Source organism: Nyctereutes procyonoides, unplaced genomic scaffold (assembly GCF_905146905.1).
Source record: "Nyctereutes procyonoides isolate TBG_1078 unplaced genomic scaffold, NYPRO_anot_genome, whole genome shotgun sequence".
In the NCBI taxonomy this organism is placed as follows: Eukaryota; Metazoa; Chordata; class Mammalia; order Carnivora; family Canidae; genus Nyctereutes; species Nyctereutes procyonoides.
The window spans coordinates 49521152-49547611 of record NW_026575052.1 but is presented as its reverse complement, the minus strand read 5'-3'; the positions used below and the strand labels follow the sequence as shown (position 1 = coordinate 49547611).

General features: G+C 41.5%; 1 protein-coding gene across 2 annotated transcripts in view; it reads left to right on the top strand.

The window, feature by feature from the left end:
• The window catches only part of LOC129513505 (protocadherin alpha-C2), a 143351-nt gene extending 119943 nt beyond the window's left edge, over positions 1 to 23408 (top strand). Inside the window, exons 4-5 of one of the 2 annotated variants that reach the window (XM_055331562.1) lie at positions 20708 to 20956; positions 21250 to 23408. In XM_055331562.1, coding sequence (XP_055187537.1) covers positions 20708 to 20956; positions 21250 to 21296 — 296 coding nt within the window. In that variant the 3' untranslated portion in view covers positions 21297 to 23408. Of the gene's footprint in view, positions 1 to 20707 lie in introns of both variants that reach the window. The other variant, XM_055331561.1, reaches the window with a different exon arrangement.
• The last annotated feature ends 3052 nt before the right edge of the window (positions 23409 to 26460 follow it).

The window sequence follows — 26460 nt, the reverse complement described above, 5'->3', positions numbered from 1 at the left end:
GTAGCTAGTGGAAAAGTCACTGTTCTCTAGGTGATGCCAGAAGATAGGGATGATGCATATTGCCTGCCCTGTGTATGCATCTAGCATCCGTGTCTAGGTGAAGGCAGATTAAAACATATATTCAGGACTTCCCTGAAGAAGAAAGTACAGAGCCTGATTCGTGTGCATGTGTGTGTTGGGGGTCATGGGGAATTCAGGGGAGGAGATATACTTCAGTCAGTATTCACTTGCTTTTCCTGAGTGTGATGTCCTGAATCAGGGCCATGGGTTAGGGTGGTTGCAGGCTAAGGCTGTGCATACAAGGGACACAGGATTTGTTTGTTTGTTGTTTAGGAGCATTTTGCCTAACAGACCTAGTCTCATAGTAGCTACCTCCTTGAGACCCAGACAGGCTAGGCACCTCCAAAGCCGAGAGGCTCTCAGCACCCTCAGCAGCTCTGATGGGAGACCAGATCACTCCCCAGGCCTCTGACTATGATTAGGCATGAGACCTAGGACAGAACCTCCTTGGAGGCCAGCATCCCTTCTGCAGGGGATTGTGTCACCAAGATGTTAATCCAGCTGTTGTCACTGCAGTCTGCGGGGTTGTATTTAGTCAGTCATCTGGGCCATATCAGTTTCCCCTTGTTGAACCAAGGAGAACTTGATTCTAAATATTTGCTCTGGGGAAGCCCCAGTGGCTCAGAGGTTTAGGTGGCTCAGAGGTTTAGCGCTGCCTTCAGCCCAGGGCGGGATCCTGGAGACCTGGGATCGAGTCCCACATCGGGCTCCCTGCATGGAGCCTGCTTTTCCCTCTGCCTGTGTTTCTGCCTCTCTCTCTCTCTCTCTCTGTGTGTGTCTCTCATGAATAAATAAATAAAATCTTTAAAAAATAATAATAAATAAATATATTTGCTCTGGGGAAATTTCTTTAGTAAGAATGAACTCTCTGGGAACCCTGGGTGGCGCAGCAGTTTAGCGCCTGCCTTTGGCCCAGGGCGTGATCCTGGAGACCCGGAATCGAATCCCATGTCAGGCTCCCAGTGCATGGAGCCTGCTTCTCCCTCTGCCTGCCTGTGTCTCTGCCTCTCTCTCTCTCTGTGTGACTATCATAAATAAATAAAAATTAAAAAAAAATTAAAATCCTCCACATAGCAAATTTTCTCAGGGTTCATACTGATTGAATTCTATGTGATAAATGCTGATGTGCCTAATTTGTCTTTGTAAACTCCTAAAAGGAAAAAAAAAAAGAATGAACTCTCTAAATCTAGGGATTTAGAGATATAAATTAGCCACCTTTGTCTTCTCTCACTCAGGGTTGCAACCCTGCATTTAGGATACTAACCCTTTAAATGGTTGTAATTTGAAGAGTACTAGGAAGATCCTCACAAAACCCACCTCACAGGCAGGTTCCTAAAACTCCACCATTAACCACCACCATAAACATTCTCTTTTAGTTTTTATTTATTTATTTTTAAAGATTTTATTTATATATTTGACAGAGAAAGAGCATTCACAAGCAGGGGTAGTGGCAGGGAGAGGGAGAAGCAGGTTCCCCACTGAGCAGGAAGCTTGATGTGGGGCTCAGTCCTAGGACCACACCCAACCATGACCAAAGCTGAAGGCAGATGCCCAACTGAGCCACCCAGGCACCCGCAGCAGTCTCTTTTAAATTCTTCACTCATCCATTCATTTTTTCATTTATTCTCTCTCGTTCTCTCAACACACTCACAGACACACACACACATGTGAAGTACTAGAGTATCCTATCCAACAGTGCTTTCCTTGGCTTGACTTTAATACAGAATTTGATTAGAACCCTCTATACGGTCATTAAACAAACAGTAAGCACCTACCTAGGTCGGTCTGTAGTCTTTGTGATGCCAATATAATGTTAACACACAGTCCTGTCATCATAATTTAGTGGGGAAGATAGAAATGTAAGGAAATAAGATAGAAATATTTTAGTGTCATGTGATGAGGACCGTGATAGTGCCATGCACAGGCAGGGCCAATAAGGAGGAAGGAAGCTAGGACAAATGACCAGAGCCTATTCGTCCAGAATGGGACCCAAGGTCCATCTATATTATAATCAATACAAACTACATGTAAATGTGATAAACTGGTCCACCTTCCCTGAGAGGGCCCCCAAAATTGTTTTCACAGGGCCTAAACCCTGCCTCAGCAACTGTGAATACTGGATGTTGTGGGAACCCAGAAGATGGAATTGGGGATTTAGGGATACATCTCAAATATTGTGACATTTAATACTGGGTATTGAAGGATGGTATGTAGGATGTGGGACAGGAGAGTTCTGGACAAAGTGAACAATACATGTAAAAAAAAAAAAACACCAAAAATCAGGGTGGCTCAGTCGGTTTAGCATCTGACTCTTGATTTCAGCTCAGGTCATGATTTCAGGGTCAGGATCTCAGGTTTGTGAGATCAAGGTCTGTGTCAGGGTCTGTGCATGTGTGCTTTCTCTCTCTCTCTCTTGGTCTCTAAAAACAAAAATAACACCCCCAAAAAAGAAAAATACAACAAAAATCAGAAATATATAATTTAGTTAATTAGAATGAGTACACTTGATGGGTAGAAGGGATAGAGGACTGTTGGGAAATGAGATTAGAAAGGCATACAGGAATTAGATTTTGTAGAGCCTTTAAAATCCTGCTAAAGAACTTGGAAGTTTCATCTGTTAACAGCGGAAAGCCACCAGAAGGTTGGTTGGTTGGTTGGTTGGTTGGTTGGTTGGTTGGTTGGTTGGTTTTTAAGACAAGATGCTCTATTGAGCTCCCTTACCTCTGCTGAATCTTCAAAATTCATTCTATGATATGTCAAGACAACTCATGAGCTATCAACTTAGTGTTTTTCTCTACCTAAACCAAGGACTGGAAACTTTTTAAATTCCAGTAATATTAACATACAGTGTTATATTAGTTTCAGGTGTATAATCTAGTGATTCAGAAATTCTATACATTATTCAATATCATGATAATTATACTGTTAATCCCCATCACCTATTTCTCCCATTCTCCAACCTACCTCTCCTTTGGTTACCATCAGTTTGTTCTCTATATTTGAGTCTCTTATTTTACCGTCCCTTTTTCTTTGTTCTGTTTCTTAAATTCCACATATGAGTGAAAGCATATAGGATTTGTCCTTCTCTGACTTCTTTCACTTAGTGTTATACCTTCTAGATCCATTCATGTTGTTGCAAATGGCGAGATGACATTCTTTTTTATAGCTGAGTAATATTCTGTTGTACACATATACTGCATCTTTTATTTATTTATTTATTTATTTATTTATTTATTTATTTATTTATTTATTTTTATTGGAGTAATTTGCCAACATATGCCATATCACCAGTGCTCATCCTGTCAAGTGCCCCCCTCAGTGCCCATCACCCAGTCACCCCAACCCCCCGCCCACCTCCCTTTCCGCTACCCCTTGTTCGTTTCCCAGAGTTAGGAGTCTCTCATGTTCTGTCACCCTCACTGATATATACTACATCTTTTAAAATTTTTTAGGGGCACATGGGTGGCTTAATCGGTTAACTATCTGCCTTTGGCTCAGGTCACAATTTCAGCGTCCTGGGATCAAGGCCCATGTCAGGCTCTTTGCTCAATAGGGAGCTTGTTTGTTTCTCTCTCTCTCTTTCTCAGGTAAAGAAATTAAAATCTTAGGATGCCTGGGTGACTCAGTAGTTGAGTGTCTGTCTTCAGCTCAGGGCGTAATCCCGAAGATTCAGGATGGAGTCCAGCATTGGGCTCCCATAGGGAGCCCTGCTTCTCCCTCTGCCTATGTCTGTGTGTCTGTCATGAATAAATAAATAAAATCTTTTTTAAAAAAAGAAATAAAAATCTTTAAAAAAGGTCTTACTGATATCAAATAAATAAATAAATATAAAACAATTTTTTAAATATCTTTTTTATCCATTCATCTGTTGATGGACACTTGCGCTGCTTCCATAATTTGGCTACTGTAAATAATGCTGCAGTAGACATAGAGGCACATAGATCTTGAATAAGTGTTTTTTTAATCTGGGTAATACCTCGTAGTAGTGTCACTGGATTAAATGGTAATTCTATTTTTAATTTTTTGAGGAAGCTCCATACTGTTTTCTACAGTGGCCACACCACTTTTCATTCCTATAAACAGTGCATGAGGGTTCCTTTTTCTCCACATCCTCACCAACACTTGCTATTTCTTGTGGGTTTTTTTTTTTTCAAGATTTTATTTATTTATTCATGAGAGAAGCAGAGATATAGGCAGAGGCAGAGATATAGGCAGGTGGAGCCTGTTGTGGAATTCGATCCCAGGACTCCAGGATCACGACCTGAGCCAAAGGCAGATGCTCAACCACTGAGCCTCCCAGGTGCTTCTTTGTGTTTTTGATATTAGCCATTCTGACAGATGTGAGGTGATATCTCATTGTCATTTTGATTTGCATTTTCCTAATGATAAATGATGTTGAGCATCTTTTTCTGTGTCTTTTGGCCATCTGGATATCTTCTTTGGAGAGATGACTGTTCATGTCATCTGCCCATTTTTTAATTGGATTATTTGGGTTTGGAGTGTTGAATTGTATAAATTCTTTATATATTTTGGATATTGACCCTTTATCGAATATGTCATTATTTGCAGGTATCTTTTCCTATACAGTAGGTTGCCTTTTAGTTTTGTTTGTTGTTTCCTTTGCTGTGCAGAAGATTTTTATTTTGATATAGGCCCAATAGTTTATTTTTGCTTTTGTTTCCCTTGCCTCAGGAGACCTATCCAGAAATATGTTGCTATTGCCCATGTCAAAGAAATTATTGCTTGTGCTCTCCTATATGATTTTTATGGTTTCAGTTCTCACATTTAGGTCCTTAATCCATTTTGAGTTTATTTTTGTGTATGGTGTAAGCAAGTGGCCCATTTTCATTCTTTTGCATGTTGCTCTCCAGTTTTCTCAATACTGTTTGCTGAGGAGATGGTCTTTTTCCCAGTGTATATTCTTGCCTCTTTTGTCAAAGACTAATTGACCAGATAATCATGGGTTTATTTCTGGCTCTCAGTTTTGTTCCATTGACCTATGTGTTTGTTTTTGTGCCAATACCATCCTGCCTTAATTACTAAATCTTTGTGTGGTGTATCTTGAAATCTGGGGTTGTTGTACCTCAGTTTTGTTCCTTTTTTTTTAAGATTTTATTTATTTATTCATGAGAGACAGAGAGAGAGGCAGAGACACAGGCAGAGGGAGGAGAAGCAGGCTCTGTGTAGAGAGCCCGATGAGGGACTCGATCCCGGGACTCCAGGATCACACCCTGAGCTGAAGGCAGGTGCTTAACCACTGAGCCACCCAGGCATCCCTGTTCTTTTTTTCAAGATGATTTTGGCTATTCAGGGCCCTTTGTGGTTCCATACAAATTTTAGGATTATTCTAGTTCTGTGAAGAATGCTGCTGGTATTTTGATAGAGATTACATTAAATCTATAGATTGCTTTGGGTTGTATGGACATTTTAACAATATTTCTTCTTCCAAACCATGAGCATGGAATAATCTTTCCATTTGCGTTATCTTCAATTTCGTTTACTGGTGTCTTACAGTTTTCATAATATAGGTCTTTCAACTCTAAGTTTATTCCTAGGGGTTTGTGTTTTTGTTTTGTTTTGTTTTTTTTTTTTTTTGGTGCAATTATAAAGGGGATGGGACTATTAATGTCTTTTTATGCTCTCATTATTAGTGTACAGAAATGTAACAGATTTCTGTATATTGATTTTGTATCCTAGATTTTTCAGTTCTAGTAAGATTGGAAACTGAGTGTCTAGAAATGTGGAACCAAAAGGGAGGTGATTACAGCATTTTTTTGTAAAAAGGACTGTCCTTGGTAATGTTCTTAGCTAATTCTGGTGGCCTTGATCTGATCCTGCATGAGCAAATGTGTAGAGTGAGGCCAGGTTTGTTTAAATTTTGCCTTGGTTTGCTTCTTAAGGGAGGCAGCACAGCATTGCACAGGGCCTCAGGCTCTTGTTGGGCCGCTCAATCATTGCTCCTCAGATTTATTAGTGTGTAAAAGAAGAAAGACTCTTGGCTGCTCTAAGGATTCATTGAGACAGTGCGTGCAGAATGCTTAGTGCAGGCATAGCTCATGGTAAACATTTAAAAAAATGTTATCATTTACTCAGTTTAATATTCCTGGCACTTAGCACAACGCCTGGCACACAGTAAATAGGATTCAAAATGGTTTTGCTAAATTAAACGAAATGGTACAGACTTTAAGTGCAAAGTGTGGGATAATGGTGGTGAAAGAGGGTTTTCCCCAGATGACACTCCACTTCCCTTCTTCTACTGCGGTATTCTGACGGCACCTCCATTTTATACCCTCAGTGTAGGGAGATCACTGCTTGTCTAGAAATGGTTGCTCAAGGCTCAGAAGTGACACAGCAACACAGAGCCTGGGATTGCTGCCAGAATTTAAGAAGCACAGATTGCAACAAAGTGAGGGGGAAGGGTAGAGATGAAAAGTTTGAAAACCCAAGCAGACCCAGAAGCAGTTTTATTGTTGGGTGAAATGGTTGTGCCTCAGTTTCCAATAGGCAGAATGAAAACTGTAGAAAGAGTCCCTGTGGAGTTGTGGTGCTGAAGGAGGGGCCCAGGGCAGCCCCGGTGGCCCAGCGGTTTAGCACCCAGGGTGTGATCCTGGAGACTCTGGGTCAAGTCCCATGTTGGGCTCCCTGCATGGAGCCTGCTTCTCCTTCTGCCTATGTCTCTGCCTCTCTCTGTCTCTGATGAATAAATAAATAAAATCCTAAAAAAAAAAAAAAAGAAGGAGGGACCCAGCAGGGGGCTCTGGGGTCCCACCGAGGCTGCTTCATGGGGTCTTGGTGCTTAGAAAGGCCTCTTTGGTTTAATATTATGCTGTTGCCATTTTTTAGTACTTAATAATTTTTTACAGGCCCTACAAATTATGTAGCTAGTCCTAGATCCAAACTATCTAGGGCAGAGATGTTTTGTTTCAGCTAATTTTTCAGCCAGTTTTTGAATTTGTGGCTGATTAAGTAGGGGCTGGGCTAGTCATCTTTTTAAATCTCTCTCTGATTTAATTATAACAGGTCAAAAATTGTGACAAATTAAATCTGTGCAAAACTAAAATAAAATGACTAGTACCTTACCTCCTATCTCCCGTCACGCTCCCAGAAAGTAACCACTACCAACAGCTTAGTGTGTATCAAGTTCAAAGAAATGTAAAATAAAACATGTAATTATATTGTTGATATGAATATTAAACCATACAACATCATTGCATGAAAATGTTTCCCTCAATCCCACTCCTGCTTGGTGAAGCAACCACTGTTAACAGTTTTGTGGGTATCTTTAAAATATTTTTTTAAATTAATAGACTTTATTTTTTAGAGCAGTTTTAGGTTCACAGAAAAACTGAGTGGAAAGTACAGAGAATTCCCTTATGGCCCTGTCCCCACACCCACACAAGCGTTCCCCACTATCCATGTCCACCCCCACTGTGGTTCATTTGTTACATTCGATGAACCTACAGTGACATGCATTGCTACCCAAAGTTGATAGTTTACACTCGGATCTGCTCTTCCAAATATTTTTCAAAATAATTTTTTGTCACATAATTGATTATACAAAAAGTTTTTTTAAGATTTTACTTTTAAGTAATCTCTACACTCAACATGGGGCTTGAATTCTCTTTTTTCTTTTTTAAATTTTTTTTAATTTTTATTTATTTATGATAGTTACACAGAGAGAGAGAGAGGCAGAGACACAGGCAGAGGGAGAAGCAGGCTCCATGCACCGGGAGCCCGACGTGGGACTCGATCCCGGGTCTCCAGGATCGCGCCCTGGGCCACTAAACCGCTGTGCCACCAGGGTTCCCGGGGCTTGGATTCTCAACCCCAAGATCAAGAATTGCATGTTCTTTTGACTGAGCCAGCCAGGCACCTCTGAATATTTTTTGCTTATTAAAAAAAGTAGGTTTTTTAGGGACACCTGGGTGGCTCAGTGGTTGAGCTCTACCTTTGGCTCAAGGTGTGATCCCGGTGTCCCAGGGCATTCCAGGATGGAGTCCCACATCAGGCTCCCTATGGGGAGCCTACTTCTCCCTCTGCCTGTGTCTCTGCTTCTCTCTGTGTGTCCCTCACAAATAAATAAATAAAATCTTTAAAAATAATAAAAAATAAAAAAAATTTAAAAAGTAGGTTTTCAAAAAGTACAATGAGATGTTATGCATGTTAATATACAGCTTTGGTTTTTTTTTAACAAACACCTTTTCAAATCAGTACATGGAGACCCACCTCATTTTTTTAGCTAAGGACATACTATATTGTATGCCTATATTATTATTTATTTATCCAGTTTCTTATTAGTATCTATGTTTTTTAAACAATGCAATATACATTTTTATATATTTTAGGCACTACACAAGTGAGATTACTGGGTTATAGAGTATGAAAATACCAAATTGGCATGTTCTTTTTTTTAATTTTTTTTAGTTTATTTATGATAGTCACACACACACAGAGAGAGAGAGAGAGAGAGAGAGAGAGGCAGAGACACAGAGACACAGGCAGAGGGAGAAGCAGGCTCCATGCACCGGGAGCCCGACGTGGGATTCGATCCCGGGTCTCTAGGATCGCGCCCTGGGCCAAAGGCAGGCGCTAAACCACTGCGCCACCCAGGGATCCCAAATTGGCATGTTCTAATCTAGGATTGGACTGCATGTGTTTTACACTTCCCTCTGACCCTCATCCCTAGCTAGTACTGTATTATATGTCACTAGCACTTAAGGATCACACCATCAAGGGGCTTAGCCCTCAGGCTTGAGAATACTGGAACAGAGATATGAGAGAATTTACTTGTGAATAATAATAGTAATGGCTTACCTATATTGTACATTTAAACCATGTTTTGTTTACTTAAGTCAGGCACTGTTCTAAGCACTTTACATGTATGATCTCCTTTACTCTGTGTAACCACCCCGAGATAACTCTATATTATACCCATTTTAATTCCTAGGAAATTGAGTACCTAGGGTTAAGTAAGGTCACATACCTGTCTAAAGTGTTGGGGACAAGATCTGAAACAGGGCTCTTTAACTTCTGAGCCATGCTCTTAACCTCTGCACACACTGTCTCTAGAAAGTTTAATGCCATCTTTATGCCAGAGCTTTTTACCTTGTTTATTCCTTATGTAACTGGGGCCCAAGGGTGCAAGAGCACCTGGTGCTTTGGGTAATGGGGCGTCCCAAACAGACCAAATTCTCTGGGTCACTCACTGCTGCTGACAAAATCCAAAGGCAGAGAACCCAGGGGTGGTGAAGCAAGAAAAGAATTTATTTCAGGGAGGCCAACACCAGGACAGCAGACCAGTGTATCAGAGACTGTCTCCAGAATGCTGCTGTCTCCAAAGGGCAGTGGGTCGGTGTGCTGGGCAGTAAAGGTCAGGTCGGCCACAGTGTTGGGGTCAATCATGCAGGGTGTTGCTGGAGTCAGGGCGTTAGTTAATGCTTGAGGGGGCAATTTCAGTTCCCACCACAAATGCTTTGCCCGCTGGGAAAGATGAGCTGGAAAGAAGAACTTAAATCAGTTAGAAAGTACAGACTGAGGTCACAGTGGAGGTAGTGGAAGTCCCCTTTCACTTAAAACAATATTGTCTTTATTCATTTGTCTTTTTCTGCACTTTAACTCTTTGAGAGCAGGGTTCCTGTCCTAATATTATTCATATCTCTGTCCCTAATTCCTAGCACCATGTCTAATTTATTGTACATAATTAATCAATTTAGTTGCATAACCATGTCTCTCAGGAGGTTAACTACTCTATCCTTGTTACGGGTGAAGAAACTTTAAGTTGGTGTAGTAGAAAAGAGTGGAAAGCAGAATGGTAGAGCTGCAATTTGAACCTGAGGCTTTTGATGCCTCCCTCATCTGTTGTGTGGTCCACCAAGTCCAGACTGCCTCCTTCCCACCTGCCTCGCTCAGAGGGCTCTGGAGAATGGTTCCTTACCTAGCAACCAGTTCTAAGCTGGAAAACTTCACAGCTAGACTTCTTTAATGATCCCTAGGAGGGGCAGGGGCAGATGGGAGGAGGGCCCCTGGAAAAGAGAATTCTTGGAAATACTGCATTCAAGAATAAATGGATTGGTGGGGGGGTGGCACCGGAAGTCAAGTTCCTCAGAGGAATGCTGCACCATAATGATACCCATCCTCTGTTTCGATTTCTGCAGGCCGGCCATTGTTCTTTGTGATTTACGAGCATTGTGCCTTCTTAATGCTCACAGTCCTTTAAGGGGAATATTATCATCTCTATTTTACATATGAAAGAATGCAGGCTGAGAGGCCTACTGACTTGCCCAACGTTACACATGTGAGTGATGAAGCTGAGATTCCAACTCAAATCTGTGTGTCCCCCAAACTTTCATTTTAAGCATTCTGCTACCCGTAGGCTGTAACAGTTGGCTGAGACTGGGGGCGTTGTAAGAAGAAGGCTATAAAGGGAAATTGCCCTCTGGCCTGCGGGAGACTTTAGCAACCAGGAATAAGGTACAGAAAACCTCATAGTTTGAGCCCTGCTGGGTTATGGGGTCAAGGAAAGAAATATGATTTTTTTTTCATTCCAATTTTTGAATCTGGGTTCACAGCACATGATATCTTTATACTCTTAACCTAGAAATGGTAGAGTTATTTTGGGCACAAAGCAAGAGCTGTGGCTTTAAAAATATGCCACTGTATTTATCTCTTCCGCTCCAAGATTACTGAAAATTAGCCCAGCTGTGGCCTGAGGCAACAAACATCCACAAAATCTCCTTCCAGATCATGCAGCCTCCTCCCCACCACACCACCTCCCCGCAGCAAAGGAGGCGGAACCCCGGGGAGTGGCAGCCTCTGAGGAGTGGATTCACATGAGCCCGCCTCCCAACACGCTAACCCTGTCTCCTCCCAGCTACTCTAGGGGTCAGAATGCTAGGTCTGTGAATGAGCTCAACTCTGTCTCCTCCCTCATCCCCAAGGCTTCACAGGAGTAAAATAATAATAACAAATCTATTACTGAGCTGGGGAGTCCACATGAGAAGAATTTTTCAGCTCTATTACCAAATCCCTGTGTGATTCAGGGCAAATCACCTTGCTGTAATTTAAGCCCTCAGCTTCCTTACCTATAAAATGGAAACCCTTTTACATATTTTATATATCTATAAATATATATAACTTAAGTTATATATACTTTAATTTATAATTATAATTTATATATAAATATATATAGATAGATATAAACATATAAAGATATTATCTCCTTTACATATGAAAACTAAGATGTTAAATGATTTGCTAAACATCACATAATTTATATGATGTTGCCATATTTAAACCTATTCTGATTGTAGAGCCTAATACCTTACAGAGAACAAGCAGTATATTTTTACATGGACTTGTTTCCATGGAAAATTCTTTCCACCGTCATTTGAAGATCTAAGAAGCAGTGGGGAAATAAATGATGGAAATGCTAACCCAGGTGGTTTGAGCTTTCTCCTCCTCTCTGATCCTGGACAGGATTTGGGTTGCAGACTATGGTTCTCCTGTGATTTGTGGGCTGTAATTACTCAGATTAACATTGCCCAATTCATAAAGGCTGAGTGAGCAAGAGGAGGTGGAGCTTGTTCTAGTGGCACCGCAAGTGGAGGATGGGGAGGGGGAGCTAGGGATGTTGTTCAGCCTGGTCTTGCAGCAGGTTTGATGGCGGATGGTTTTTGCCTTTTGGTCAGGCTGAGCATGTATGACTGTACAATCTGCCAAATTCTGCTACACACACACACATACACACAACTGAGAGACAGACAGATGCATGAAATGGTTGCATAAAAGCCAAAAGGGTGCAAACAAAATCAGAGCTGCTTGAGGCTGCAGCGGCTGGCTGCAGTGGGGAGAAGCAGGGTGTCCCTACACAGAAAGCCTGGATGTTCACCTGCAAACCCAGAATCTGCAGAACCACCGGTGCTCTGACTTTTCCCTGGGCAGCCAGAGGCAGCAGCAGCAGCCCGCCAGAGAATGAGCAATCCAGGGGAGCTGGCTGGCTGGGCCGGAAATGGCTGTAATCATTTAATAGCCTTTGCTGGCTGCACCGACCTAGCGGGGTGGGCGGGAGGCCTGCTCCAGAGTGCTGTCTGGCAAGATACCCTGGGCTTTAATCAAAATGATGGGTTTTCTGGGAGTTTTTTTATTAAACTCAGGACCAAAATCCCAAAGATGGCAACAAAGGGATGAATGGGGAGAGAAGGGGAGGGCAGAAACCTGCAGAACCGGGCTGTGATTTTCCTGAGCTTGTCACTCCCGCTTCGTGCCCCTCCCCCAGCCTCCACTCCTTTCTGATTCTTCTTTTTTTTTTTTTTTTTCCTTTCTGTTTCTAGCTTAGAAGTTCCTGTCTGCATCTCTGTCTCCCAAATGGTGGCAAGGCAAATGTAATCAAAATAATTGCTACATTTGTATAATGCTTCAGAATTTTCCAAGGGCCTTTATACACAGCTCAGGATGTGGTGGAGTGAGACTGTCCAGATTCCATCAGGTCCTGGGTTCTACAATTAGTAACCTCAAGACCCTTGGTCCTTAGTCTCTTCATTTATAAAACAGACATATCCATAAAACAGACATGGATATTGGCAATATTTACTTCATATGGTTCTTGTGAGGAGCAAAAATTATATTGCATGAAGATCTGCTTAACCCAGTGCCACGCACATAGGAAGATCCCAGTAAATCTAAAATACATCCATAATCCTGTGGAAGGTGATCATCTTCATTTTATGGATGAGAAAACCATAGTTCAGAAATATTTACGTAAATTGCGCAGGCCTGTGTACTATTAAGTGCTAAAGTCAGAGCAGGCTCTCAAGTTCAGAAGAACAAAGCAAGATGAACAGAGGAAAAGATAATTTAACCACCCTCCCACATTCTCCAGCCTGTGCCCTCCAAGAGCGTTCCTGAAAACATTGTCCTTGGTCAAAATGACTTGGTGTTGTTCTTTTGGAGGAAATCAGTGTAAATCAGAAAATTGCTCTGCTGGTATTAGTTGATTGTCCACAGCAGTTGAGAATAAGAGTTGGGGATGAGTTTACAAAGTCTGGCATTTGCTTCACAATTTTCAGGACCTTCCCCAGCATCTGCATTGGCAAAGCCTCCAGCCAGCTCCTCTGAATCCCTGAGGCCAAACTCTGGCCAGTGTTCCTTTAGCTGAAAAGAGGGATGTAGGGAATGTTGCCAAAAAGACCATGGGCAGTGCCTAAGGGAGGTGTCTAAAGTAGTTTATAGGGGCACCTGGGTGGCTCACTGGGTTGAGCACCTGCCTTCAGCTTGGGTTGTGATCTCAGGGTCCTGGGATGGAGCCCTGTGTAGGGCTCCCTGCTCAGTGGGGAGTCTGCTTCTCCCTCTGATCCCACTACCCTGCTCATTCTCTCTCTCTCTCTAATAAATAAATAAATAAAATCTTTAAAAAATAGTTTAGAGAATTAAGTGAAGTGGCCAGGTACCTCCAGAGGGCAATTTTTTAAGTTGCAGATCTGTACACATTTTTAAAAATATGTATATTGTTCTGATTTTTAATTTTTTTTTTTATTTATTTATGATAGTCACACACACAGAGAGAGAGAGAGAGAGGCAGAGACACAGGCAGAGGGAGAAGCAGGCTCCATGTACCGGGAGCCCGACGTGGGATTCGATCCCGGGTCTCCAGGATCGCGCCCTGGGCCAAAGGCAGGCGCCAAACCGCTGCGCCACCCAGGGATCCCCTATTGTTCTGATTTTTAAATGTATTCCTACCTATGGTGGAGAAATCAGCCAATACCAAAAAAAAAAAAAAAAAAAAAAAAAAAGCAAAGCCATTTACTGTAGTTATGATTTTATTCTATTAAAGCTTTTATAAATTCCATTGGGTTGAAATCTGAATGTCAGGGAAGGCTTTAAGAATCCAGACCCCCACCTACTTGATGTGTACCTGAAATCCTCTTTCTGGAGTCTGGCAGAGTCTTGACTGCTTGTCAGTCTCATCCTTGCCAGGGAGCTAGGTCCCCTGGGACCAGAGGAGAGAGACTTGTGGCAAGTCACAAGAGGAGGAAGGGAAGCAGCACCAAAAGAGGAAACATTCCCTTAACTGACTGTGTGCTGGTCCTGGCCCTGGCGTCTCTTCCTTTCTCATCTTCTTTAAGGGGGAGCATCTCCTTGATTCTGCCCTCAAAGTCCAAGCATTTCACAGGCAAAGCCAGCCAAGGGTCTTTAGTGCTCTTGGCCAAAAGGGACTCAAGATTAGGAGGTCAGTAAATGTTGTTTGCCAGATCCTGAAGCTATTATTTCACCTGAATGAGCCCTCAGAGACAGTTGCTTACACATCAGCCAAAACAGGTTAGACACAGTGGTCTGTGAGGGATTCCAGAAGCTGGATCAGAGGAAGATGCACCAGAGTGGATCTCTGCTTCTTGGAGTCTAAGGCTGTCAGACCAACCAGGACTCCCAGCAAAGGCCGATAAGCTTAGTGACATGTAAAAAATCTCATTAACTCTTAGCAGTCCTGCTGTGAGGGGGTCCCTCAGCCAACAGGCAGAGCCATTAATGTCCTTTAATTCTGTAAGATAAAGATATCTCTGAGTTCTGCATCTCCAGATGACAGTTCCAAGGCCCCATGCAGAGTCCTGGCTGTGGTTGGAAAAAATTTCCATCCTGGCCTATGTGAGGGCCACTGAAGGACCATGGATTGGTACAGAAGCCCAGTTCTCCTAGATGCCAAATCCCAGGCTTTTCAATACCAGTCTTGCTTTTGTCTTCATCTCTCAGGGACAGGGCTTGTATTTTAAAGGTAAACAGGCAGGTTCTGGCTGAGCTCAATTGCAGATTTATCTCAGATGGCTCAAAGAAATGAGTTTTAGTCTCAGAGAAAAAGCATCGAGATGGCCCTATGTCCAAAGAGCTATAGAGTAAGCTTCACTGGGGGAAGCGTGCTGTAGGAAAAGGGATTTGGTGGAAAGAAGAATGCTTCCTTTCCCTACTGAATTCTGGTAACTAAATTTACATTATTCTAACCTGCCTTCCAGCCCCAAGATATATATATTGGGCTCTTCCATCGCGCTGGCTATCAGGCTTAGCACTTCACACGCAATACTTCACTGTCTTCAGGGACAGCAGAGTGCAGTAAGCAGAGAGCTGTTGGATCTGCTAGGGTGGCTGCCACGTCTCATACCTGTTTTTTCATTCAGCCACCTAGCAAGTATTTTATTAAACACCTGCTATGGGCCAGGAATCACACTAGACATCAACTATTAGTGGTGAATAAAACATATATTTTCTGCCTCTGTGGATGTTACAGTGACAGATGGAGGTAAAGGGTTGTGCTTGGGAAGAAGGGTCATAGAACACCTCTGCCAGGGGGTGACATTTCAGCACTTGAAGAATGAGGAGTCATGCTAAGAATGGAGGGGAGATCATTCTAGACAAAAGGAAACTGTGTGTATACAGTTCTTGAAGCAAAAACAATCACAAGGGGTGTTGAAAAACTGAAAGAAGGCCTATGTGGTAAGAGGGAGACTTGTAGATGCGATTGGAGAATAAAAAATAGATTTATTTAAGGGCGTTCTATACCATGTTAAGGAGTTTGACTTTTTTTTTATTTTTTATTTATTTATGATAGTCACAGAGAGAGAGAGAGAGGCAGAGACATACAGGCAGAAGGAGAAGCAGGCTCCATGCACCGGGAGCCCGACGTGGGATTCGATCCCGGGTCTCCAGGATCGCGCCCTGGGCCAAAGGCAGGTGCCAAACCGCTGCGCCACCCAGGGATCCCAGGAGTTTGACTTTTTAAAAATTTTTTTTATTTTTTGTTAAGGCAGTAGAAAGCCTCTGAATAATTTTAAATAGGGGAGTGATGTAATCTGGCTTCTATTTTTGTAGGATTTTACTATATGTATGCTATACTTCAGGGGATTTTTTTTGTTTTGTTTTGTTGTTGTTTTTTAAGGAGAAAAAGAAAAAAAATAAAAGGAGGGAAAGAGTAGGAATAAAGAGAACTCTGGGTGGAGGGCTAGAGAGAAGCCAGTGTCAAAACAGGCAGCACAAGGCAATTGTCTGGATAATGGTGCCCTCAAAAAAAGGTAGTGACAATTCAAATGGAGAGAAGAGGACCAAGAGGCAGGAATGACAGGTCTTGATGGATGATAAATGGGGAACAGAAAATAGAAAAAAAAAATGGACACTGGCTCTGAAGTTTCCAGCTTGAGCATTAAAGTGAGTGGAGTGCCATTTATTGAGACTGGAGAGATTTAGAAAGAACTAGACAAGAGGAATCAGGAGTGCCTTCAGCTTGAGATGCCCCATGAGACTTTCAAGAGAAGATACAGGATAGGTAGGTATTAGGAGACGTGAGACTGGAGCACAGAAGGATGGGGGGGGGTCTCCACATAGAAATCTGGGTCTCAGCAGTACATGTGGACAGTATGCATACCCATGGACCTGGCTGAAATCCCCACAGGAGTTGAAGAAAAAGAAGAGAAGGTGGTCTAAGGCCAAAAGAGAACGTCAGGAGAATGGTTTGACAGGGAACTGATAAAAACCAGTGTCTCCAGAAGGGACTGACAAATGCTCCCAAGGGGTTCCCGGCAGCACAGACTGAATTGTGACCACTGGCTTTGGCTATTATATGATGAGTGGGTTTGACATGAGCAGTATTACAAAAGTAGTGCTTAAGGATGCCAGATTCAAAGAGATAGGGAAGTGATAGATCAGGAGATGGAAAGAGCAGATGTAGAAAAATCCCAAACTGCAATCAAACATAAACAGTTTCTCTGGCAGAACTTTTTTTTTCATGATGCCACCAAAGGAGCAGTGTCCGATACAAGGACACTACTCTGATGTGAAAGGGTTTTGATGTCATGGCTACTGGGATTACTTTGCCCAGATAGACCATTACTCTTCCTCTCTAGCTCTGACCTCTACTCTTCTAGAAGTCATTGTCTTCCAGCTGGACTCTTGGGAAAGTCTTGCATCAAAAACCCCTTTGGATGCATAATAATTTTCTCCAGTCTCACTGCAAATTTCATCTTTTCTCTGGAATCTCCTTTGACTTTCTCAAGTATAATTATAATCCTCTGAAATCCCCAAAACATTTCACATGTATCTTGGTCATTGCATTTATCCATTTGCCTTATAATCGCTGAAGTGTCTGTCCCAACTAGACTCTGAGCACCCTGAGGGAGGAGTATAAGGTTGGCTCCCAGTGCTTTTCTCAAATAGACCTGTATTTACAACAGAATCCCATACTCCTATCCTGGGCAATATCCCCTACACCCACACATCTTTCCATCTCTTCTCTACTTCATCCCACCACTCCTCAGGATGATTGTGATAGACTTGGGATCAAATAATTGAATCAACTAATTTATCTTTTGTTTTGGACAGAGTAGTTGTCAAAATACATGTGTACCCAGAGTGTTCTTTAATTCACATGCTATTAATTAGCATATTCTTCTTTTCCTTCTTTTAATATCTGAAACTGCATCATGTACCTCTAAATTAGGTTTCTTTTTTTCCCTCCATTACCTGAAGACAAAGCATTTTGAGTATAATTGCAGACAAGAGTTCTGAAATCCCTTGACAGTTCTTAGTTTGGGGGTTTGGGGGGCGTTGTCCAGGTAATACAAAATCTACTTCAGCTGCCTTTTATGTTACCAGTGTTATTGAAACCTCCATTTGAAAAATTATGACAGAAAACTTGAGATCCCAGAGGCCCTTAGAACTGGCTTGAGAAACAGTAGTGTAGTACCTGACATCAAATGAGATTCAAGTATTTCAGTTGTGATTAGAAGAACAAATGCCCAGGGCGTCTTTCATTGTGGAAAGGCTAAAAAAGTTACAGCACTAATTGCTGCAGGGAATGCCCTGTTTAGCTCTTAGAGCCTCAGGTCTTTTGTTTTTTTCCTCTCTCTCTCTCTCTCCTCTTCCCTGTGCACCCGTCCTCCGCCCCCCCACCCCCCAAAAAAAAAGTTCTTTAGCAAAGAACAAGAGTCTGAGACTGTGGTGGTTTCCCTTTGGCTTTAGGTAATGGTTAGTATGCCAGGGCAGGGAGAGGTCATCCTTTTTTTTTTCTTAAAAGCAGGAGATGAAATGCATAATGAAAAGTATCTATCTTTGTCAAGATAAGAATTACCTTCCTTCTTCCTGCTGGTAGTGCATTCAGCTAGAAGTGGTATTATGTGAGAGAGCTCCCCTCTTTTAGAGCTTCCTGACTCCATTTTGTTTTAATTTTTATTTTTAAAAGATTTTATTTATTTATTTATTCATGAGAATATACAGAGAGGAGAGAGAGAGGCAGAGACACAGGCAGAGGGAGAAGCAGGCTCCATGCAGGGAGCCTGACGTGGGACTCGATCCCCGGTCTCCAGGATCACATCCTGAGCTGTAGGCGGCGCTAAACCGCTGAGCCACCGGGGGCTGCCTCTCCATTTTTTTTTTTTTTTTAAAGGAAGCCCTACTTGCAATCTGGGGCTGTACTTACTACCTGGAGATGGAGTCTCATGCTCCAAGGACTGAACCAGCCAGATGCCCCTCCTGACTCCATTGTATTTTATTTATTTTTTATTTATGTTTTTAAAGATTTTATTTATTTATTTGACAGGGAGAGAAAGAGAGTGAGAGAGATCATGAGCAGGGGGGGAAGGGCAGAGGAAGAACCAGACTCCTTGGGAGTAGGGACCCTGATGTGAGACTTGATCCCAGGACTCTGGGATCATGACCTGAGCAGAAGGCAGATGCTTAATTGACTCAGCCACCCAGGCACCCTGACTCTATTTTAAATGAGGGTTTTGTGGGGTTTTTTTACTCATTTTTACAATATATACCACATTTTTTTTATCCATTCATTCATCTATGAACACCTAGTTTGTTTCTGTATCTTGACAATGTAAATAACATTGCAGTGAACATAGGGATGCACATACCTTTTCAGGCTAGTGTTTTTTTTTTTTTTTCTTTTTCTTTTTTGTAAAAAAGATTTATTTATTTGAGAGAGAGAACCAGGGGAGGGGTATGGGGTAGGAGAGAGAGAGACAGTCTTAAGCCGAATCTGCGTGGATCGCAGAACCCAACATGGGGCTCAGTCTTACCACCCTGAGATCATGACCAAAGCTGAAGCCCAGAGTGGGAGGCTCAACTGCAGCACCCAGGGGTCCCAAGCTAGTGTCTTTATTTTCTTTGGATCAATACCCAGAAGTATGATTACTGGATTTACAGTATTTCTATTTTTAATTTTTTGAGGAACCTCCATACTGTTTTCCATAGTGGCTGCACCAGTGTACATTCCTACTGACAATCCACAAGGGTTCCTTTTCTCCATGTCCTCACTAACACTTGTTATTTCTTGTCTTTTTGATGATAGCCATTCTGAAAGTGGGAAATGGTATCTCATTGTGGTTTTGATTTTCATTTCCCTGATGATTAGTGATAGGTGTCTTTTCATGTACTTGTTGGCCATGTGTATGTCTTCTTTGGAAAAAAGTCTATTCAGATCTTCCACCTATTTTTTAATCAGATTGTATATATTTTTGCTGTTGAGTTGTAAGAGTTCTTTATATATTTGGGGTATTAACCATTTATCAGCTATATGATTTACAAATATTTCCTCCCATGCAGTAGATCGCCTTTTCATTTTGTTGATGATTTAGTTTGTTGGGCAGCAGCTTCTTAGTTTAAAAAGCTAATTTTTGCTTTTTTCACTTTTGCTTTTGGTGTCAGATTCAAGAAGACCGATATCAGGGAGGTATTGCCTATGTTTTCTTTTAGGAATTTCATGCTTTCAGATCTTACATTCAAGTCTTTAGTCCGTTTTGAGTTTATTTTTGTGTGTAGTGTAAGACAGGGGTCAGGTTTCATTCTTTTGCATGTAGCTGTCTAGTTTTCCCAACATCATTTACTGAAGAAACTGTTCCCCCACCTCACTGTATATTCTTGCCTCATTTGTTGTAAATTAATAGACCATATATATGTGTGGGTTTACTCCTGGGTTTTCTGTTCTGTTTCATGGATCTAAGTGTCTGTTTTTATGCCAGTACTATCCTGTTGGATTACTATAGCTTTGTAATATAGCTTTAAATCAGGAAGCACGATGCCTCCAGCTTTGTTCTTTTTTCTCAAGATTGCTTTAGCTCTTTAGGGTCTTTGTGGTTCTGTACAAATTTTAAGATTGTTCTATTTCTATGAAAAATGCCATGGGAATTTTGATAAGGATTGCATGGACTCCATAACAATATTAATTCTTCCATTCCAGGAGCACAGAATATCTTCCCATTTATTTGTCATTTCTTCAATTCCTTCCATAAATATCTTCGAGTTTATAGTACAGGTCTTTCAGCTCCTTGTGAAATAAATTCCTAGTTTTTTTATTGCTACTTCTGCTTTAATCCAGTACATTTCCCATCAGAATAAGTAATCACAACTGTATTCTTTAGGAAACTCTTCTCCAGGAACCAGAAATATGTCACTAGAAAATTAGATTTACAGACCTTCTGGTGAGAAAATCTGCCCTCCTGATTGTTTCCAAACACTGACCTTGGCCTCAGGCTTGAAGAAATAACCCCTGAGTCCTTGGGGGCCAGGCTCGTCAGTACAGCTTCCCCTGTAGTCCAGTCACTAGTGTGGCCTGGAAGGCTTGTGTTGACTGTTGACTCTTATTGACTTGTGATATTCTGTCTTTCAGAACCAGAGGCAGGAGAGGTGTCCCCTCCGGTCGGTGCTGGTGTCAACAGCAACAGCTGGACCTTTAAATACGGACCAGGCAACCCCAAACAATCTGGTCCCGGTGAGTTGCCAGACAAATTCATTATCCCGGGATCTCCCGCAATCATCTCCATCCGGCAGGAGCCCACTAACAGCCAAATTGACAAAAGTGACTTCATAACCTTCGGCAAAAAGGAAGAGACCAAGAAAAAGAAGAAAAAGAAGAAGGGTAACAAGACCCAGGAAAAAAAAGAGAAAGGGAACAGCACGACTGACAACAGTGACCAGTGAGGTCCTCTCATGGAAACAAGCCACTTAGCCAGTTTTTGTAATAATGGCAAATCTCTCCCATGTAGCAACTCCCCACACCTTTCTCCTCTCTCCATGAGTCCTCTCTTCTAGACCTCAGAAATCTGCAGAAAGTTCCCCATGTCTGTGTAGATCACATTGAACAGGTTTTTGTCTTAAAAGCTTTACTAAGTCTGGTGTTAACTCTTTTTCTCCACTCTGGCTTGTTTTCAGAACCTAAAAAGCAGACCCAAGTTTCCTTTCTCCTCCGCCGCAAATGAGAGGCTTTCCAGTCCCGCCAGTGAGAGGTTGGACTCTCTGCCCTGTGCTCCGGGGATGCTGTCTTGATGACACTTGCAGGGCAGGCTCAAAGATTTTGAGATTGAGCAGCTTGGGTGTCTGTGGCCACTGGGTTTGTGTGGTCACCGGGGGCGTGTGAGTGCCAGACATCGGCTGGGATGGGCCAGGTGAGACTAGCTGGTACAAGGAGGGCTGGTTCAAAGAAAGGCAAAGAAACAGTGGGAGTTGCCAATCCAGGGGGAACACGAAACTAAAAGGGACCAGACTTTTTAAATCTTACAACTTAAGAGGCAGTAGCCACCTTCCCGCAGACAAAACTACCCCCACTGACAAGGCTTTAGGAGGCCTCAAGTCTGTTGGCTGTGGTGTCATTATTCCTAAAACCTTCATCACACAGGCCAAAGGCTCAGAGTTGAATGAAGCCAACCGGGGCAACAGAAGCAGATCTGATGTGTTTGCCGTGTATGTCCTTGTACTCACTTTATTAAAAATTCTTTTGCACACAATGTTTATGAAAAGGCCAGATCCTTTTCCAACACATATGCAAAAGCAAACGTGAAAGAAAACCCCAACACCTCATTTTATGCTGTTTGTTGTTTGATAGATTTATTTAAAAAAGAGAAAATCTATAACTATAAATCTTTAAAGAGAAATATGATGACTGCAGTTCCCCCTCAACTCTCCTCAAAAGAGAATCCAGTCTACAGCCATTTAAATGATCATGCTGCTACAGAAGTGCTTTAAGAGAATTGCCTGAAACATCTGTATTATACTGGCCACCTGCCAATCACAGCTTTACTCTTTCAGGTCACTCTGGGGCTGCCTCTTGCATGTATTAATGACTAAGTGAAAGGATCTTTCTCTCTCTCTCTTTTCTAAGAAACAATTACGTGCACTTTGAATACACAGCCTTCTCTAGCTATTTCAAGACCCTGAAATTGAAGAAAAATAATTGTTTTCTCATACACACAGTGAGCCGGCTTTTCAATCCTCGAATTCTGTGATTTGTCTTGGTGTGCTAGCCCACACCTTCTCTTTGGTTTAGTTTTCCTTTTTTAGAACACCCTGAATTGCTAATCTTGCTAACACCTATGACGTTACCTGAAATCAATCTCCCATATGTATGCTGTATGCTATTATAAGACTCCTGAAATATACTTACTCTGTGCTTGTGTATGTGAATGTTAATGCAACTATTACCTAGAGTGAACTTTAAGCTTTATTGTTGAATGTAATTCCATTATATTTCCTTTTGTACACCTGTGAAAAAGTGGAGTAATGTTTTTTTAACCATTGTTTAATCAGCTTTTGTGTATAAAAGGCACAGTAAAATTTCTTTCTTAAATCAAGACACTGGTGATTCAAGGAATTTTATTTATGGTCAGCCAAGAGCTGTCTCTTGCCAAGACTCTTGCTGGCAAGGGAATGGATAAAGCTGTTTTTTTCTAGTAACAATTCTGGAATGAATACCGTAGTTACAACCTGAGAGTATGCAAGCACAAAATTTACCAATCTGACCTCGCTGAAGTCACAGAATGCTTTGAAACTCTAATGACATCTGGAATATCAGCTCATAGAGAAGAATAAAATTTACTGTCACCTTAAATAAGAAATTTTAATTTTGTTAAAATGTACAAGTTTAACTATATTATCTTTTCAAAGTTATCATAAGAGAGGTAGGAGTCTGTTATTAAAACAAAAACATTAAATCTCAAAAACAAAAGCCTGTTTTGTCTACTTTTAGCTTCATTCTCCCATATTTTGAAGGGTGTGTAACTTCAGCTCTGCAGGATTGCATGGGGTAAAACTTGTTGTCAACACATGTGAACCATTGCTACATTGTAGGTTGTGATCATTTTGCCCCATTGAACCCATGTATCTGACCTTACGTGCCTTTTGAATACTAGGAGAATCGGGCTAATTTATTAATGATGATAATTATACTGTATCTGTACAGCACTTTTTACATTTGCAAAGTGCTTTCCAGTCCATGTTAGTTACTAGTTATTACAGCTGTAAGGATAAAACACATCATGTGGATTCATTTTTAATTGGTGCTATTGGTATTTATTCTGTTATTGCTAATAAATGGAAAATGGTGGTATGAAAGAAATGGTGGTCATTTCTAAGTATAAGAGTAGAGGAAATAGAACACTGATTATCATTAGCTGTTGTCACTGAAGAAGTTTGTGATACAAAACTTACAGTGTCATTTTCTGGCTACTTCCACTGGCTTCTGTGTTCAGCACTAAGGCAAAGCACCCAACAGAATTAAGACTCAGACTCTATAATTTGACCAGAATGGGCAGCCAGGAGGCTTCTTGGTCACTTCCCAGTACACTCTATCAGTTTTCTGTAGTAAGAATTACAACAAACCAATTTTTATCACTAGACCCCTCCAGTCATCTTAATCATTACTTGCTTAGCCTTTGGTCCTCTCTACACTTGGGCAGTCAAATAATGCCCCCAGGAAATACACTTTCATTGAGCAGTGTATATGCTAGCCACTCTACGAGGTAGGTTCAGTTCACAGCATATGTTCTGTAACAGATTATTTTTTCCTTCTGTAGTTACATTTTATGAGCACTTCTCAACTGGGAGCAATTTTGCTTCTCAGGGGACATTTGGTAACATCTGGAGATATTTTTGGGGGTTTTGTTACTTGGAAGTGCTACTGGCATCTAATGGATAGAGGCCAAGGATGCTGCTTAACACCCCATAATACACAAGACAGCTCCCCACAACAAAGAGTTTTCCAGCCCAAAATGTCAATAGTACCAAGACAGAAAATTCTTGAGATAGAGTGATCATATAATTTGTTGTTGAATCCATTTTTGAGATGGAAATAATCAGGATACAAGATGTAAGCTGAGACTATCCCAGGCATACAGGGATGTATGGTGAGTCTACTTACAGAAAGAAAGAGAAACTAATATTACACTATACATTAACTGGAATTTAAATAAAAACTTGAAAAAAAAACTGAAGAAGAAAGAAACAAACCAGTATCGTTCTGTCACTCATTAGCTGGGGACCCTTGGGCAAACCATTGTGTCTCTCAGTTGTTCAGCCTCAGTTTCATCATCTATCAAATGGGAATAATTATAGTACCACCTTATAGATTTGTGGGCTGATACAGCAAGAGAATCTCAAAAAGTTTTAGCACGATGTCAGGCACACCACAGTGCTCAGTAAAGAATTATTAGTCTTTTTTTTTAAAGATTTATTTATTTATTTATTCATGATAGACTTAGAGTAAGAGAGAGAAAGGCAGAGACTCAGGCAGAGGGAGAAGCAGGCTCCATGCTGGGAGCCCGACGTGGGACTCGATCCTGGGACTCCAGGGCTGCACCATAGGCCAAGGGCAGGCGCCAAACCGCTGAGCCACCCAGGGATCCCCAGAATTGTTATTCTTAATAATCCTTTTCTTCCATCTCCTCACACTACTCCCCCCCCCCTTTTTAAGATTATTTATTTTGGAGAGAAAACGCATTTGTGCAAGGGGTAGGGTGTAGGGTGGGGTGGGATGGGGTGGGGTCAGGGGAAGATAAAGGGAGAGTGAGACAGAGAATCTTAAGCAGGCTCTATGCCCACAGTGAGTCCAACGTGAGGCTTGATCTCACAACCCTGAGATCATGATCTGAGCTGCAATCAAGAGTTGGACGCTCAAGTGACTGAGCCACCCAGGTACCCCCATCTCCTCACTTTTTTTTCAGAAACTTAGCTATTACATTCAGGACACTTTTCCTACTGATTAAAATTCGAGTGACAGATTATAAGTCAACATAAACTTTTTGTTTAAAATACAAATATTTTTACTCCACATTTTTGCTCACCTCTCAAGGAAAATCAGTCAGGTTAGTTTCATAACACTACCTACTTCTATCATGAATAATAATCAGGTCTCTAAGTGGTCAAGCAACCAGTCTGTTTACAGCTGTACCACGTTAATGATCAGTGATCTGAAAGCCAGAGACCAAAGGGCTTAGAAGTCACTTTGCATCTTCCAATGAATAAATTCCTTGTGAGCCTAAGTGCAACAGCTTGAGAGAGAAAAAGGAATCACCTCCAAATACTTCTTTTGGCAGGTAGGCAAAACACCAAAGTCCACAAACTTGTCTAGTGTCCTACAGCTAATCAGGAACAAACCAAATGTATCCCTCTTAAGCACCAGGCTGTTGATATGGGCCTTATATACAGAGAGAGAGAGTGCAGGATTCATTCATTTGAAGAATTACAATTCACCTAATTTTAAAGGATGAGGCTCCTCAATGCATGTCAGTCTTTCGTCTTGGCTTTTAGGCTAAAGTAAGATTCTAAGTCACAAGATGTCCTATTACTTTTTTAGGTTTTATAAATTCAAAACTCAATCCTAAAGCACAAATGTAGTTGACCAAACACTAAAGCAATTCTAATGTTCAATCTAGATTTTAGGGGCACCTGGGTGGCTCAGTGGTTAAGCATCTGCCTTTGGCTCAGGTCATGATCCTGGGGTCTTGGGATCGAGTCCCACATCAGGCTCCTTTCATGGAGCCTGCTTCTCCCTCTGCCTATGTCTCTGCCTCTCTGTCTCTCATGAGTAAATAAATAAAATCTTTCTTTTTTAATCTATATTTTATTTTATTTTTTTATTTTTATTTTTTTAAAAGATTTTTTATTTATTTACTAGAGATACAGAGAGAGAGAGAGAGAGAAGCAGGCTCCATACTGGGAGCCTGACATGGGACTTAATCCCTGGTCTCCAGGATCACACCCTGGGCCGAAGGCGGCGCTAAACCACTGAGCCACTGGGTCTGCCCTTTAATCTAGATTTTAAAACTTCCAAAACAAGAGGTATGCTAAAACAAACACACAAAAAACTACAGATAAGCTTCTTCTTTAGGATTTGAAAGCCTCAATAGCTTACCTAAAAAATGGCAAGCTGGCCACTTTTTGACCTGTTTCATCACTTTTATATGTATTTCCTCTCCTTGTAGAAGAAGCAGATCACATAATTTCTTTCAGAAATTAGCTTGGCTGCTGGCTAGCAGGACATATATTCACAACCTAAGGTACCCCTTCTGATTTTATGCAGACATACGTACACACACAGACAGATCCTTCTGTTATAACAAAGCAGGGGGCTCTAGTAAATGAGCAACATGC